Genomic DNA, 13,506 nt, shown 5'->3' with positions numbered 1-13,506 from the left:
ACAGCGTGGATAGAGTCTGAGGGTTTTGCGGGTGTGCTTGGAGGAGAGAAAGAAATGGAAAAGAAAAGAAGGGAGAGCAGGAAAGGGCCGGACCTAAAAAGAAAGAAAAGGAAATGCAGAGCCTCGGGAGCTCGACTTGCTGAAGCTTCCTCCCCAGTAAATAAACAGCCAAAACGAATGGAATGGCGGGGTTGCGATGGGTGAGCTCTGGGCTTCCAGGGCCAGGGAGGGGCTTCTTACAGCGCAGCCACCCGCTTCAGGACCTAACCCATAATTATAATGTTAACTAATGTATGTATTTATCAGCACTAGCTAAACCTCCAGAAACACCCCCCACGGCTCCTCAAACCCTTCCCCAAACAACAAAGTCCGCCAGCTGCCCCGAGAATCGAGAATAACAACACCCACTACAGGTTACAAGTTACAAGTTACAAGCAGTTACATATGTACATAGCTACATATGTATTTATTACCACGTATTGGCCTCATCTTAAAACACTCCAGGCAACACCATTACAATTACATACACACACACACCCACCCACCCACACCCCCTCTTTTCTCGTTTGGCCGTCCCTGTTCTCGCAGGCTCTCTCCTGCGTCAGGTCTTTTGATCTCTTGATCCCTTGTTCCCTGTTCCTTGCACGCTTGTAGAACCGCGGGAATCGTAGGCCGGCGCATATCAAAGACTGGACTCTAGACTGCTTGCTGGTGATACTTGCGGTGCTTGGTCTTTGCCGCCACTGCTATAGGTGTATAATACATATATATATGTACATGCTTGTGTACCCTAAAGAAATATCTTATCACGTGTACTCAGTATCACGGTTATCACCGCCGCTTTGTAGTCCTACCTGTTGACCACCACATCTAATATTATTCTAAAACTCCTCCGTGGTATATAGAAATATAAGCTCCCCATCATCTAGTCCTCAGTGATATCACCATACTCCCACATGCCCCGGCGATCGCTCTTAGCCTGCGACTCCGTATCCTTAAGAGCCTTGATGTAGGCATCGTAGGCCCGGTTGCGCTCCCATGCCTTGGGCTTGCGCGCCACCATGGCCAGGCCCTCGCCCACCAAGTCACGGTTCAAAGACTCGAAAGGTCCGGCTCCTGGCATGTACAGAGACACGTAGTTCATACCCTCCTTAACATCCACATGGTCAAACAACGCCACCAGTTTTCTTCCGTCCGTCTCGTCGAGCAGCGCATCAATCGTCTCCGTCAGGTATTGCGGCGCCGTCGGCAGCTGCACAAATGACAGCAGAGCGTCCATCGCCTGCGGCCGGAGCTTCTCCTTGGAGAATTGCTCCGTCAGCGGCCGCAGCTTGTTCCACGGAATCTTCTGAGAGTTGCCGTAGTCGACGTATACAACGTCGGCAACCTTGGCCGCTCGGTCGTTGGAACGAACACGGCCTCTGTACCAGCGCTTGTCAACGAACTGCGCCGCCACATATTCACCAACCTTGACTTCCGACAATGTGTTCTTGTTGCGAGGGTCATTGTGGAACGTTTGGAATGTGTTCATCATGGTCTCCAGAGCTGCGCTACTACTGCCGACTTGCTGCAACTTCAGTCTGCCATTCTCATCAATGTGCGTGACAAACACCTCACGGTAGTCTGAAGGCTTCTTGTCGGGAATGGTTTCCGTGGAAGCGGCGGCGGCAGACGACTTGGGTGCCTCTTCGTAGCTATCCTCCTCATCCTGCGAGGGGTCCCAGTCGTGCCACAGACCCTTGCGGCCCTGCTTAGCCCGGGTCTCTGCAGCAAAAAGCTCAGTGGCATTGCCCGCCTTCTCAGCACTGTACGCGTGCACGGAAGCTAGACCCTCCTCAACCAGGACCTTGGCGAAGCTTTCGCGGTTGACATACAAATCACCGATAAAGGCACCAGTCTTGTCGATGTCATGGATGTCAATCTCGCAGTCACGCTGATTGCAGCGGCGGTTAGCCAGGTCCAAAGCCTCCTGGCCAAAGGGCTCACCACCCTCACCATTGTTGCGGGGCGCACGGGGGGCTCGGATGCCACCAAGAACCATGGTAATCTTGGAGTTTTCACGAGGAATCAAGACAGTAAAGCGCGATCCAGCCTTGCAAAAGTCGATAATGGCAGCAATCTTGCGCTGACGTTGCAGAGTAGACAGCTGAATCTTAGCCTTTTGAAGTGACTCTGACATGTCAGTGTACTGCGCGCCCTTAGGCGGCTTTCCGCTCCACATACCCTTGGCCTCATCCTTGGCCTTTTCCTGTGCAGCCAACAGCTCGTCATAGTTGGGGGCACGGTCACTGTCATCGGCACGGTGTCTGATGACCGAAGCCCACCCGTTCTCAACCAAAGCCAGGTTGATGTTGTTGCCCTTCTCGGTAATGGTAGCAACATCCCGGGCCTCAAAGCCATCGCTAGCAGCCTTGTGACCATTGACTGCCACACGTACATGCTTGCCAATAAGCTTCTTACGGAGGTACTCCTTGGCGGCATCTCTGAACGGAGCTTCAGACGGCTCGCTGGTGCGAGGAGCACGGATGCTACTCAAGCTAATACGTTTTTCGTCCGTTCCCGTCTTGGAACGGATGAAAACAGTGTCGGCAGAAATAATTTTGGAAATGACCATGTCTGAAGTGCTACCCTCATTGTTTCTAGCAACGTGGTTGGTGTGCAGGTTCAGCTTCTGAGCCTGGGCCTTCTTCTCAGCCGCACGGAGGGCAGGCATCTTGTCGCCCAGGAGAGTCGAGTGGAAGTCGTTGCAACGGGCAAGGCCGGCCTCTAGCAGAAAGGATGAAATATCACCACGAGGATGAATCAGGCTAGCGATCAACTGGCCCTGGTTGCTCACGCCAGCGATGAAGACCTTGACGGAGCGCTGGTGAAGGCGATCCTCGACAAACTTCTTGGCATCATTGCCAAACGGCTCGGCGGCCTGTACACTACCATCGGACAGAGTACGTTCGGTAGTGGGTGTGCGAATGCCAGCAACCAGAGTCATGACATTGAGATGCTCAGACTCTGACACAAGCAATCTCAACAGCACACGGTCGCCGGACAGAACACGCTCGACAATGCCATCCATTAGCTTCCCCTTGTAGTTTTCCAGGAAAGAAGGACCACCAAGATCGTGTTGTGTGGTAAGGTAGCCCCCAGTACCAGACCAAAGACCAAGATCATCCATGCGAGCCTGGTCCTGCAGACTACGCAGCTTGTCCAGGTGAGTGAGAGTTTCTTCATCGTCGTCTTTGCGACCAGCCTCGTCGCGAACCTTGAGCCAACCCCACTTCAAAGCCTCATCAGGCAACATAGGACCGTCCTTTCCACCGTACTGTACAGTGCCAAAGTCTCTCTTAAGTGCCGGAACATTGTACAGAGGTGTGCAGTGAACGGTCTGGCCAATGAGCTTTTCACGCAAAAACTCTCTAGATTGGAAAGCAAAGGGCTCGTCGCCCTCACGGCGCATATGCGGGCTAGTTACATAGGCGAGAGAGAAAGTGCGTTCGTCCTGGGGGCGCTGGGGGTTGCAAAGCAAAAGGGTATCACCAGAGATGATACCCTTGACTTTGGCAAAGAAAGGATTCATCGACATTTCGTATTTCGGAAAGGAAGAAGACGACGGTAGATGAATATATAAGGGTCTGCATGGAGAGCGATAAAACAACAGTTAGCATGTTTTATTGCAGTCGTTGTGCTTGTGGTTGATGCAAACGAGTATCCAAAGGCCTTGGAGCTACATTCTCATAGGTTTTGGGGCAAAAAGAGGCGGATGCAGCTTCCAAAAGCTCCCCCGAAGCATAATTCGAGGCCAATGGCTCCCTAAATCGATTTTGACTTGACATTGAAGCTTGTAGTTGCAAGACACATGACACAATGTATAGTTGACGGTGAGAGGATCATCAATGCCATGACTTACAAAAAGTACAGAAGAGCACGAAGGCGGCTGTATAATAGCTCAAGAAGGAGAGTAGAATGTAATATACAGAATGGCCAGCAAAAGACAGACGAGATGAAACGTATCGCAAGCCGGCAATAAATATAGAGATGGAGATGGAGATGGGATGAAGGGAGAAGGAAACAGGAAGATTTTCTGTTATCTGGAAAGAGCCGGTCTTTATATAAGCGGAGACAGAGCGAGTAGTTACCACGAAGGCGAGATCAAGGCAACTACGAATAGTTAGTAGTACTAAAAAAAGATGGACGAGCTGTTCTCTTTTTGTCACTCCACACGTCTCGGTGACGTTCAAAAGGACAGCAAGTGGGTTTCGTGCTTTCGCTTCTTTTGGTTAACACGCCAGTTGACACTAGAAAGAAGCAAGTAACAATGTACTTTTGCGTAACTAACTACTGTTTGGTCGCAACTTGGCAACTGCCTCACCTAAGCAGCACAGCGCTGCTTTCAACAGACAGAGTCAAGGCAACTACCAACAGGGTCAATGGGGCTAGAGGCTGTGCTCAAGTTCAGGCAGTTGCGGGCTAGACATCCCATGTCCCACATCGTGCTTTCGGACCAGCTTTCGTGGCCTTTTGGGGAACCCATTGGGATTTGTCATCTCCAACTCTAACCCCAGATGTTAGGGTTAAAAATAACTAGACACTGACACACAGACGTACACTTTGCATTGCACATAGCAAGGGCAAGTTAGTCACGGCCATGTCAGCTTGGTTGAGTATAATACAAGGTGTAATAGACACATGAAGAAAAACAGATAGTTGGTTTCTTGATCAGATTTACTCATTAATGTTATGTGGTTGGTTTGTTGGATTGTGAGCCTTCTTCAGCATGTTCGATACGCAATCACGCACGAGGTTCTGCAATTAGGCGCAGATACCAATCACACCTGTAAAGAATTAAGTTAGCCAGCAATGCTAATACCGGGAGTCAATTGGCTAGACTTACCGCAGGCGGGACGGGGGCCGGCATTGCCAGTCTTCAGAGACTCCTCGTTGCTGCCCTTGCCGAGATCGTCGGTGCCACCGTGGACAACAATGGTGCGCTAGATTGGACGTTAGTACTAGGTCTAACAAGGATTTCCACATGATGGCCAGTGTCTATGTGTATAAACTTACACCCAGGACGCTGTGGGGACCAATCAGCTTGACATGGGAGTCAGTGATGGTACCCTTGGCGACACCGTTGGCATCAGTCTCAATGTTGCCAAGGTCACCAACGTGGCGAGCCTCGTCGCTAGGAGCACCGTGGGTCTTGCCGTGGGGGTTGACTGGAAAAGAGAACGACGGTTAGCAGGTTCATAATGCAGCTGGGGAGACGGAAGGACCGTCAGAGTGAAGAGTGCGGGGCATGGGGTCATTCGCCCGCTCCTCCAATTCGTTTCTGTTGTGACATACAGTGAGGGCCGGCGGAGGTGCAGCCGTTGGTGTTGTCACCGAAGGTGTGGATGTGCATGCCACGCTTGGCGTTGGCGTCCTGGCCCGAGATCTCGTAGGTGATGGAGGTGGGCTCGTTCTCCGAGGCCTGCTCAAAGACGATGGTGCCGGTGACAGTGGAGTCACCACGAACGACGCAGACTAAAAGAGTCAGTCAGACACATTAGCTTGGAGTCTTTTAAGAATTGATGGGCTGGCCCGAGATCGACACGCCACAATGGGGGTCTGGCCTATATACAGTCGCTGTGTATACATGGCTCATGTATGAAGCTTCATCTTGGTTCCTGTTACACACACAGACAGACACAGACACACGCGCAGGTAAAGAAAGCCCTTGTAGGGTGTGCATGTGTATTTTATGCTCACTCCAGCCGGCCCTGGCTTGAGCGTTGCACTCGCAGCAAATAACTTGCTCGTCCAGCCAGAAGAGACACGCCGCCCAGTCGGACATGAGCCGATATGCAGTGAAAACTTGCTCACGTCACCAAACTAGCGGTTCCTTTAGCCGAAAAAGACAACGGGAAGCTTGGTCGGTCGCAGTTGGACTGATCTGGCGTCTGGGGAACGGCAACGGAGGAGGGGTAGACATAGAGCACGTGGAGGGAATTTCAATAATGCCCCGCGGGGCGGGAGGGCACAAGAGAGACATACCAGCCTTGACCATTTTGAAGAATTGTTGAACGGAGTTTTGGATATAAGATGGGAGACGGTGGTTGTATGAGAAACGAAAGTAAGAGAAGAGGAGAGAAACGGAGGTCAGCAAGTGGGAGGGGGCGGTTCGCCTCTAAATACAATGGCCAAGATACAAGATACACATGCTCCAGAGAGCTTGTCACTCTCTCACAGCGCTGAATGGCTTGCTCTAACGCCGGAAAAAACGCAGTAAAATAAAAGCGGAGATGCGGATACAGAGTACCGAGCTCCCATGTCGAGCTGCAGCTTCGTTCCTCTGGCTTCCCTTGCGTTGTGCCGACAGCGGCCAAGCTTCGTGGGATTGAGCTCAGCTAAAGCTCCGTTTCAGTAGTGCTGTGGTGTTTGCACCGCTTTACTGTACAGCTGCGTTACAGCGTCTACAGCGCTTGTAGTGGGCTATTCTGGGCCCTGAAAACAGTTGCCGCCCCGCTGTGACCAAGCACAAGGACAATGGTAAACAACGGAACGCAGAGCTCAAGGCCACCGGCTTATTCGCGTGATGCTGACAAACGTGACGCATCGTCTACTTCGGTTTCTTCTTCTGGCGGCTTGCCGATGAGTAAAAGCTAAGCGTTTAATTCAGGCACACATTTACCGGGTGTCAATCGCACCCGTACCGTACCCGCAGACTTTTATCTGATTGGAAACTCGGCTCAACCATCTACCGAGTGCAGGCCGTCGGCGCCGATAGAACAGGCCGTGGGTCAGCTTTGACTAGGGTTGAAGGATCGCTGAACCCATGATGGCAGGGCTGCCACTGACTAGGGTTAGAGTGCTCATCTCGGACCTCGCACACACGGCTACTTGTTTCGAATGTTGCACTTGCCTCATCGTCGGCTGTTCAACGGGAGTTCACTCCACGTTTCCCCCAGACTCAAACAGCAAAAACTCAAAAGTTTTCCTCGTTCCAAATAGTAGACTTGTTCAAACCCAAATTATCACGACTTTTTTTGCTCCAGTCTCAACCATAGCCGCCCTTGTTTTGCTGGTTGCTGTTGTTTCGGCAGCGGATGCCAGGAGAGCACTAATGAATCCTGTTGCCGGTCTCCAAGTGTTGTCAGCTTTTGCCTTGCCTTGTGAGCTTTGTTTCTTCGCGGCCCTGCTTCACAACCAAAGGCGGTATTACCACCACCAGAACGAATAGAGTCCACCCTCAAGATTGGCTCACTGCCCACGGTTTTATTTTCGCTTTTTCGGCACCAGCACACCATCCCGGAATCAGACCTAGCACTCAGCTCTTGCCGCAGACAACCATACTCGCCATTTCTTAAACAACTAGGCACAGAGAGCGGGGGGTTTCTGGCTGCCTTGCGTTTCTCTATTGCGCACACCCGCAATCTGATTTTCGACTTTTTCACCAGATTTTCCAACACTTGATTTGCATCTATTCGCGAAACCGACCGGCTTCTACTATATAACCGCTTTACTCGCTGATCTGGCCTTTGTCCTATCAGGTACTGACTGTTGATCTTCCCACCACTCAACCATCGTCACTGCTTCCCTGCTTCTCCTCCCACAATAGCCTCTCGTATTGGCTCCGCATCTGGGTTTTTCTCATCCTAATCTCGTTGGCAACACACTCCGTTCTCGTCCGTTAAACCTGCGACTCTAACATTCCGTCTGTTCGATCTCGGCAGCCCGTTGCCTGATCTGGCTCATCGTACATTTCTCACAACGTTCCCTGTCACTCTCTTATTGCACCCTCCCCCGCTTTCAGTTTCTCGCTTGCCGCTTTACTTATCTCGTCGACGATATTCCCGAGCAACCATAGCCTTTTCTACTGACCCATGATCAATCTCTGTTCGCCTCAAGTCCACCGTCAAGATGTCGTTTCGCTCCGATTCTCAAGGCCACTACGGCCACGTTCCGCCCGTACAGTATCCTATTGGCGACAACAATGGCGCAAGTCCGAGCGATGCGACCGGAGTCTCCCGTCAACTGAGCTTCAACAACGGAGATGATTCTGCTGGTGTTGCACACTATCACCAAAATCAGCAATACCAGCAAGCGCCGTCGCATCAACAACACCAACTGCGACAGCAACAGGGATCCGACGAGCTCTTTCTACCTGCTGCTAGCACGGCTGTTACCTCGGCCCGGGGCTCTATCAACCATGGATCTACATACTCCCCCGGGTCCTCGACTGCCTACAATCCCCAAACCTACCGATCAAATACCATCTCACAGCCCTATCATTCCTCGCCCACAAATAACCGCTATGGAAACTCCGCCACAACCCCCTATGGATCAACCTCGGCCTCCCAACAGCAGCACCAGCAAAAGTTTACTCCTCAGACATACAACCCTGCCGCTTACGCCAACACTGGAGGTACTATACAGCGTGGCCCGACCTATCACGGCTACAGCAACTACTCCGGGAACACCAATACGCATTCGCACTCTCTTTCTCATTCTCGATCACAGTACTCGGGCTCATCTTCTGCCGTCTCAGCCAGCAACTCCCTTGCTTCTCCCATGACGGCCCAGTCTACTCATAGTTTTCCGTCATATGCTTCGCCTCAAGGATATGAAATGCTCCCGACCAGTTCCGCTGCCCCTTCAATCTCTCATAGTCATAGCCATAGCCAAAACCATAGCATCACGTCAATCGCATCCAACGGCACAGTCCCTGTGATTGGCACCCCTGTCCCTGGCGCTTCTGCCGCTGCTTCATACAACCCATCAACGTACAACCCCTCGACTTACGGTAATCAGTCGCAGTCTATCGGTTCACCGTCCAACGGTACTTCTACTTCGTCATCCGGGATGTACGAGCCCCCTGCTCAGATTCCTCCATACCCGATGAATTCCCATGACTCTATTCCCGTCGGTCCTGTTTTTGCCGAAGACTCATCAGATGTCGCGTACTATGATAATCTTGCTATCAATCGCATAGCTCGGTCCAATTCACATGCGTCTAAACAACCCCAGACACCCTATGAACCTGGCTCACTCACTCGCCATCCCACAAACGCTCCTCTACCATCGCGACCCATGGAAGACTACAGTGAAAGTGACTGGGGCACTAATGAAAGCATTAGCAACTTTGATGCTGATGAGTTTGCTCAAGAACATGCCACACAGGATAGCCTGATGCAAGACATTCAAGCCATGACACTCCAGCCACACCGTACGCCTTCAATTTCCAACAACAATCGCATTTCGCCCGAGGAAATGGATAACATGCGCTGGAAAGATTCTCCATCTGTTGCTGCTTCTGCTGCCCCGGCCCCCCTCACGGGCCATCAGAATAAACAGTCCGGGAGCGAGCCTGGCGATACCAACTCTGGATTTTCACAAACTAACAACTACGACTACGGTGCCTACGATGATCCAGATGATGACGATGACGATGATTGTGCCCAACTAGGACTGGCCATGATGAAAGACGCCGAAAGGGAAGAACAGTCCCATCGCTTTAGTAACGTTTATGTCTACGGTGGTTCAGGCTCTATAGCTTCAGATTTTACATCTCCGCAAACTCCTTCATTCACAGGCTCTTCGGTTTCCCTACGATCAACGTCTACTGTCACGCAGTCCAGTGCGACCACAACCACCATTCCGTCACGATCTGATACTGTACAACTACAGCTACCCGAGGAAGATGTTGACCAAAACGATGGAACCGATTCCGCCTATAATTCAACTCCTGCGCAGGGCTATAACACAAATGGTACCTACCAAGGTCCGGTGCAACATTATGGAAACAACGGATATAGCTATGATGCATCTAATTCTCAACTCAGTCCTATTGACAGCACACGGCCACAAAACTATCGACAGCACAGTTACAAGTACGGCGACAATGACAACAAGCCTGGATTTGAAGCTGCTGATATGGATTATGAAAATACTGGAGGCTTACATACTCCAGCACCTGAGATGGCATCTGTTGTGTATGACGAAGGAGATGCTGAGGAAGATCAAAGCTCACTCACCTCTGGCAGTGATGAATATCCCGATATGTTCTATCATCCTGGGCCCATCAACCGACCCCTCCCATCTCTACCGCCAATGTCCCCCAATGACCAGGCCTACAATGAAGGCTTCAGTGCTTCTCAGTCGAACCCGAGCGTGGATCACATGTCAAACTACAGCACTGAAGCCCAAGCGGCAACTCATGTTGAACGTGCTAGTTCGATGAATATGCACAGTCATACACCGGCCGTAGTTGCGCCGTCTCGTTCACGTACCGATGCCAGTGAATTGCGCCGAGGGCAGCGCACATCCTTGCTCCCTGCAGCCATCAACGCCACTGCAACTCGCACCTACGCCAACTATGAAGACAACTCGAACAACCTTGCTAGCTTCGATATCTCGCTTCCCCAGGGCCGCAAACGGCGGTTTGTCCCATCAAAACTATCTTCATCGGACATCCGGAAGTGCAGCCAACCTTGGGCTCTCAGCTGTCTGGCTTCTTGGATTCAGGAAATGGCTGATGGTGAGCCGGATCTGAAGAAGAAAACCATTGAAGAAGGTCTAGTGGCTCTTTTCACTGCCAAGGTTAATACCATGAATATTGCCGATGCCGAGACTCTTGGTGCGTATGTGGTCAACTTGATGCTAAAAGTCGAGTTCCTGATCCCTGAAGAAGAATGGGTTAAGTTTGGCACTGGAAGCATGTCTGGTGTGCTTTGGCAGTTGACAGGATTCGGCTGCTATGCTCCCAAAGTACACGAGGTTGCAATGGCTGGCCGCTGTTACTCGCACCACTGTGCGCGAACCTTGAAGAAGGCTAATCTGGACAGTATTCTTTCGGAAGACTTTGCCAAGTCTCTGGACTGGGATGCCCACTACAAAATGACGCCTGAAATATTGGAAACAAAGAGCAAGGCAGAGGCTAAACGCCAGCGTATTCTCCATGAGGTTATCACTGGTGAAGAAGGCTACATGAATCAGTTGGAAGTACTCCGCGTACTCTACCGCGATCAGCTATGTAATAGCGAGCCAGCTATTATCCCACCACAGAAACTCAAAAAGTTTATTCTGGAAGTATTCGGTCAGGTCGATCCCGTGCTCAAGGCCAACAAGGATAACCTTCTGGCGCAGCTCAAGTACCGCCAACAAGAACAAGGTCCATGGGTGTCGGGAATTAGTGATCTATTCCGTGAGTGGATTCGCAAAGCTCGTGATGCGTACTTAGCTTATGCAGCAGCGTATCCCAACGCTGAACTTTCCATGCGTCGTGAACAGTCATGTAACCTCCTCTTCCGAGAATTTCTTAAGGCCGTGAGCAATCACAAGCGCTCAGAGCGTCTAGAATGGACTACTTTTCTCAAGGCCCCGATCACGCGTCTGCAGCGGTACACACTGTTGCTACAGACTCTGGTCAAGCACTCAGAGGATGGCGAGGAGAAAGTGAACTTGGGAAAAGCCATCGAAGAGATTCACAAAGTCACTCTGGAGTGTGATGTCAAAGTGGCTGAAGTACAAAAACAGGTTACCATCAAGGAACTCGGCAAGATGATTGTGCTACGGGCAAACATGCACTCAACGCTCAATCTGGACCATCTTGGCCGTGAGCTTCTAATGCAGGGCGATCTACAACGCACTGGATCTAAGAATATGAGCTGGGTGAACACGCACGCGTTGTTGTTTGACCATTACCTAGTTCTTTCCAAGGTCAGCAAAAATCCACAAGGCGAAAAGAAGTACGATGTGTCGAAGGAGGTAAGTTACCATACCATACATTCCCTATGGTCATAGCTACACTGCTAACTATAACTACTGTAGCCTATTCCCATGCCTTTACTAGTTCTCGACAGTGCCAATGACGATCCTATTTCCAAGCAAAAAGGAATCACTGCTCCCCTCGGCCGCCCGACCCCTGCGGCTAGCAGCCAGCTTTCCCGCACTAACACGCCAGCCGGTGGAATGGAACAAATGACTGGTGATGACGGCAAGGTTTTATATCCTTTCAGGATCAAACATCTCGGCCATGAAGTTTTTATCTTGTACGCGTCTTCAGCACAAGCTCGCGCCGAGTGGTGTGCAAAGATCACGGAAGCTAAGACACGACATGCCAAGGCACTGCGTTCGCAAAACGCTGAACCCTTTCGTCTTCGTGTTCTTGCTGACAGTGCCTTTGCTTATGACTCAATGACAGCTGCTGGCAAGGTTCCTGGAGTACCAATCAAGGAAACGCCGTTAGACAGTGCTATCCGAGACTTGGAATCTGTCTATGGCCCTGGTCGTGGCCCTGCCCCCGTGTGCAGAGCCCAGGTCAACTGTGCCACTGGATTTTCAGCATTTGGAAAGTCCATTATTGCCATTGGTACTGACTTTGGTGTGTTTATCTCGGACACGACAAATCCTCGTGGCTGGACAAAGACGGTGACGGCAACCAAAGTTACTCAGATCGCTGTGCTGGAAGAGTTTTCTGTGTGCCTGATTATCACTGACCGCTCGTTGATTTCCTACCGACTGGATGTTGTGGCGCCGATTGGCAGCAGCTTCGGCTCAACTTCTACACATGATAACCCACGTAAGGCGCCACAAAAGCTTGCCAAAGACGTGTCGTTCTTTGCTGCAGCACGCATGAAGGAGCGCATGCTCGTCTTTTACAAGCGCAAGGAAGGCGTGCACAATACGTTCTTTAAGGTCCTTGAACCCGTGTACCACAAGAGCACAGAGAAGAAGTCTAAGCTGTTTGGTGGCTGGAAAACAACAGGCACTACGGAGAGCTTCCGTGACTACGACGAGTTCTACCTACCAGTTGAGTGCTACAGTCTTAATCTCTTCCACTCATACATTGCCGTGGCCACAGCGAAGGGCTTTGAGCTCCTCACACTCGACAAGAAACAACCTGTCTCAATCCCCGACCTCAAACAATCAGCCATCACCAACATCGCCAACCGCGTACGCGACCAAAAGCCGCTCGGCATGTTCCGCCTCAACGACCAAGAGTTCCTACTCGCCTACGAGGACTGCGCCGTCTACGTCGACAAGCACGGCGACGTCTCGCGCACCCTCATCATGGAGTATTCGGGCCGGCAGAAAAAGGCCCGTGGTGCCACCCTGTGCGGCCAGTACCTGCTGCTCTTCAACGAGGACTACGTCGAGGTGCGCAACGCCGAAAACGGCCGCCTGCGCCAAATCATCGCGGGCAAGGACGTGCGCTGCCTCGACTACGGCGCCAAGGGCCCCACGGGCAGCGTCGCGGCGGCGGCTGCGGCGGCTGCTGAGGACGTCAATACGGCTGTGGCCACGGGCCTGGTGGATAGCAGGACTACGGTCAAGATTGCCATGACGCATCCCGAGTTCACAGGCATGCAGATTGTGTTGGAGATGGTGCTGAACAATGGGCACACGGAGAAGTAGGTTGTGGCTTGAAGGTGGTTGATTCATCGTGTCTTTTTTTCCGGGGACAGTGTTGGGATCGTCTGTCTTTGTCTTTTTTTTTTCCCTTCTGCTTTTCAGGCTTCTGCCTCGTCGCGGAAT

At 51.5% G+C, this 13,506-nt stretch overlaps 3 protein-coding genes across 3 annotated transcripts; 1 reads left to right on the top strand and 2 right to left on the bottom strand.

Moving 5' to 3' along the window:
• Positions 1 to 925: 925 nt before the first annotated feature.
• Positions 926 to 3,577, bottom strand: BROUX77_005047 (uncharacterized protein; the record flags this gene model as incomplete). The annotated part of the gene is made up of 1 exon (XM_073749877.1): positions 926 to 3,577. The coding sequence occupies one exon, from the start codon at positions 3,575 to 3,577 to the stop codon at positions 926 to 928; it is 2,652 nt and encodes an 883-aa protein (XP_073605504.1).
• Positions 3,578 to 4,803: 1,226 nt separating this feature from the next.
• Positions 4,804 to 6,037, bottom strand: BROUX77_005046 (uncharacterized protein; the record flags this gene model as incomplete). Its single annotated transcript, XM_073749876.1, has 5 exons — positions 4,804 to 4,826; positions 4,886 to 4,982; positions 5,056 to 5,207; positions 5,335 to 5,514; positions 6,025 to 6,037. 5 exons carry the CDS (start codon positions 6,035 to 6,037, stop codon positions 4,804 to 4,806), a joined length of 465 nt encoding a protein of 154 aa, XP_073605503.1.
• A 1,853-nt stretch (positions 6,038 to 7,890) lies between these two features.
• On the top strand, positions 7,891 to 13,386 carry BROUX77_005045 (uncharacterized protein; the record flags this gene model as incomplete). Its single annotated transcript, XM_073749875.1, has 2 exons — positions 7,891 to 11,736; positions 11,800 to 13,386. The coding sequence occupies 2 exons, from the start codon at positions 7,891 to 7,893 to the stop codon at positions 13,384 to 13,386; spliced, it is 5,433 nt and encodes a 1,810-aa protein (XP_073605502.1).
• Between the last annotated feature and the right edge of the window lie 120 nt (positions 13,387 to 13,506).

This window comes from Berkeleyomyces rouxiae, assembly GCF_048999995.1.
Source record: "Berkeleyomyces rouxiae strain 22BRR77 chromosome Unknown BrBRR77_ptg000004l, whole genome shotgun sequence".
NCBI classification, from domain to species: domain Eukaryota; kingdom Fungi; phylum Ascomycota; class Sordariomycetes; order Microascales; family Ceratocystidaceae; genus Berkeleyomyces; species Berkeleyomyces rouxiae.
Note: the sequence above shows the minus strand (reverse complement) of the source record. Positions and strands in the feature narration are given on the sequence as shown.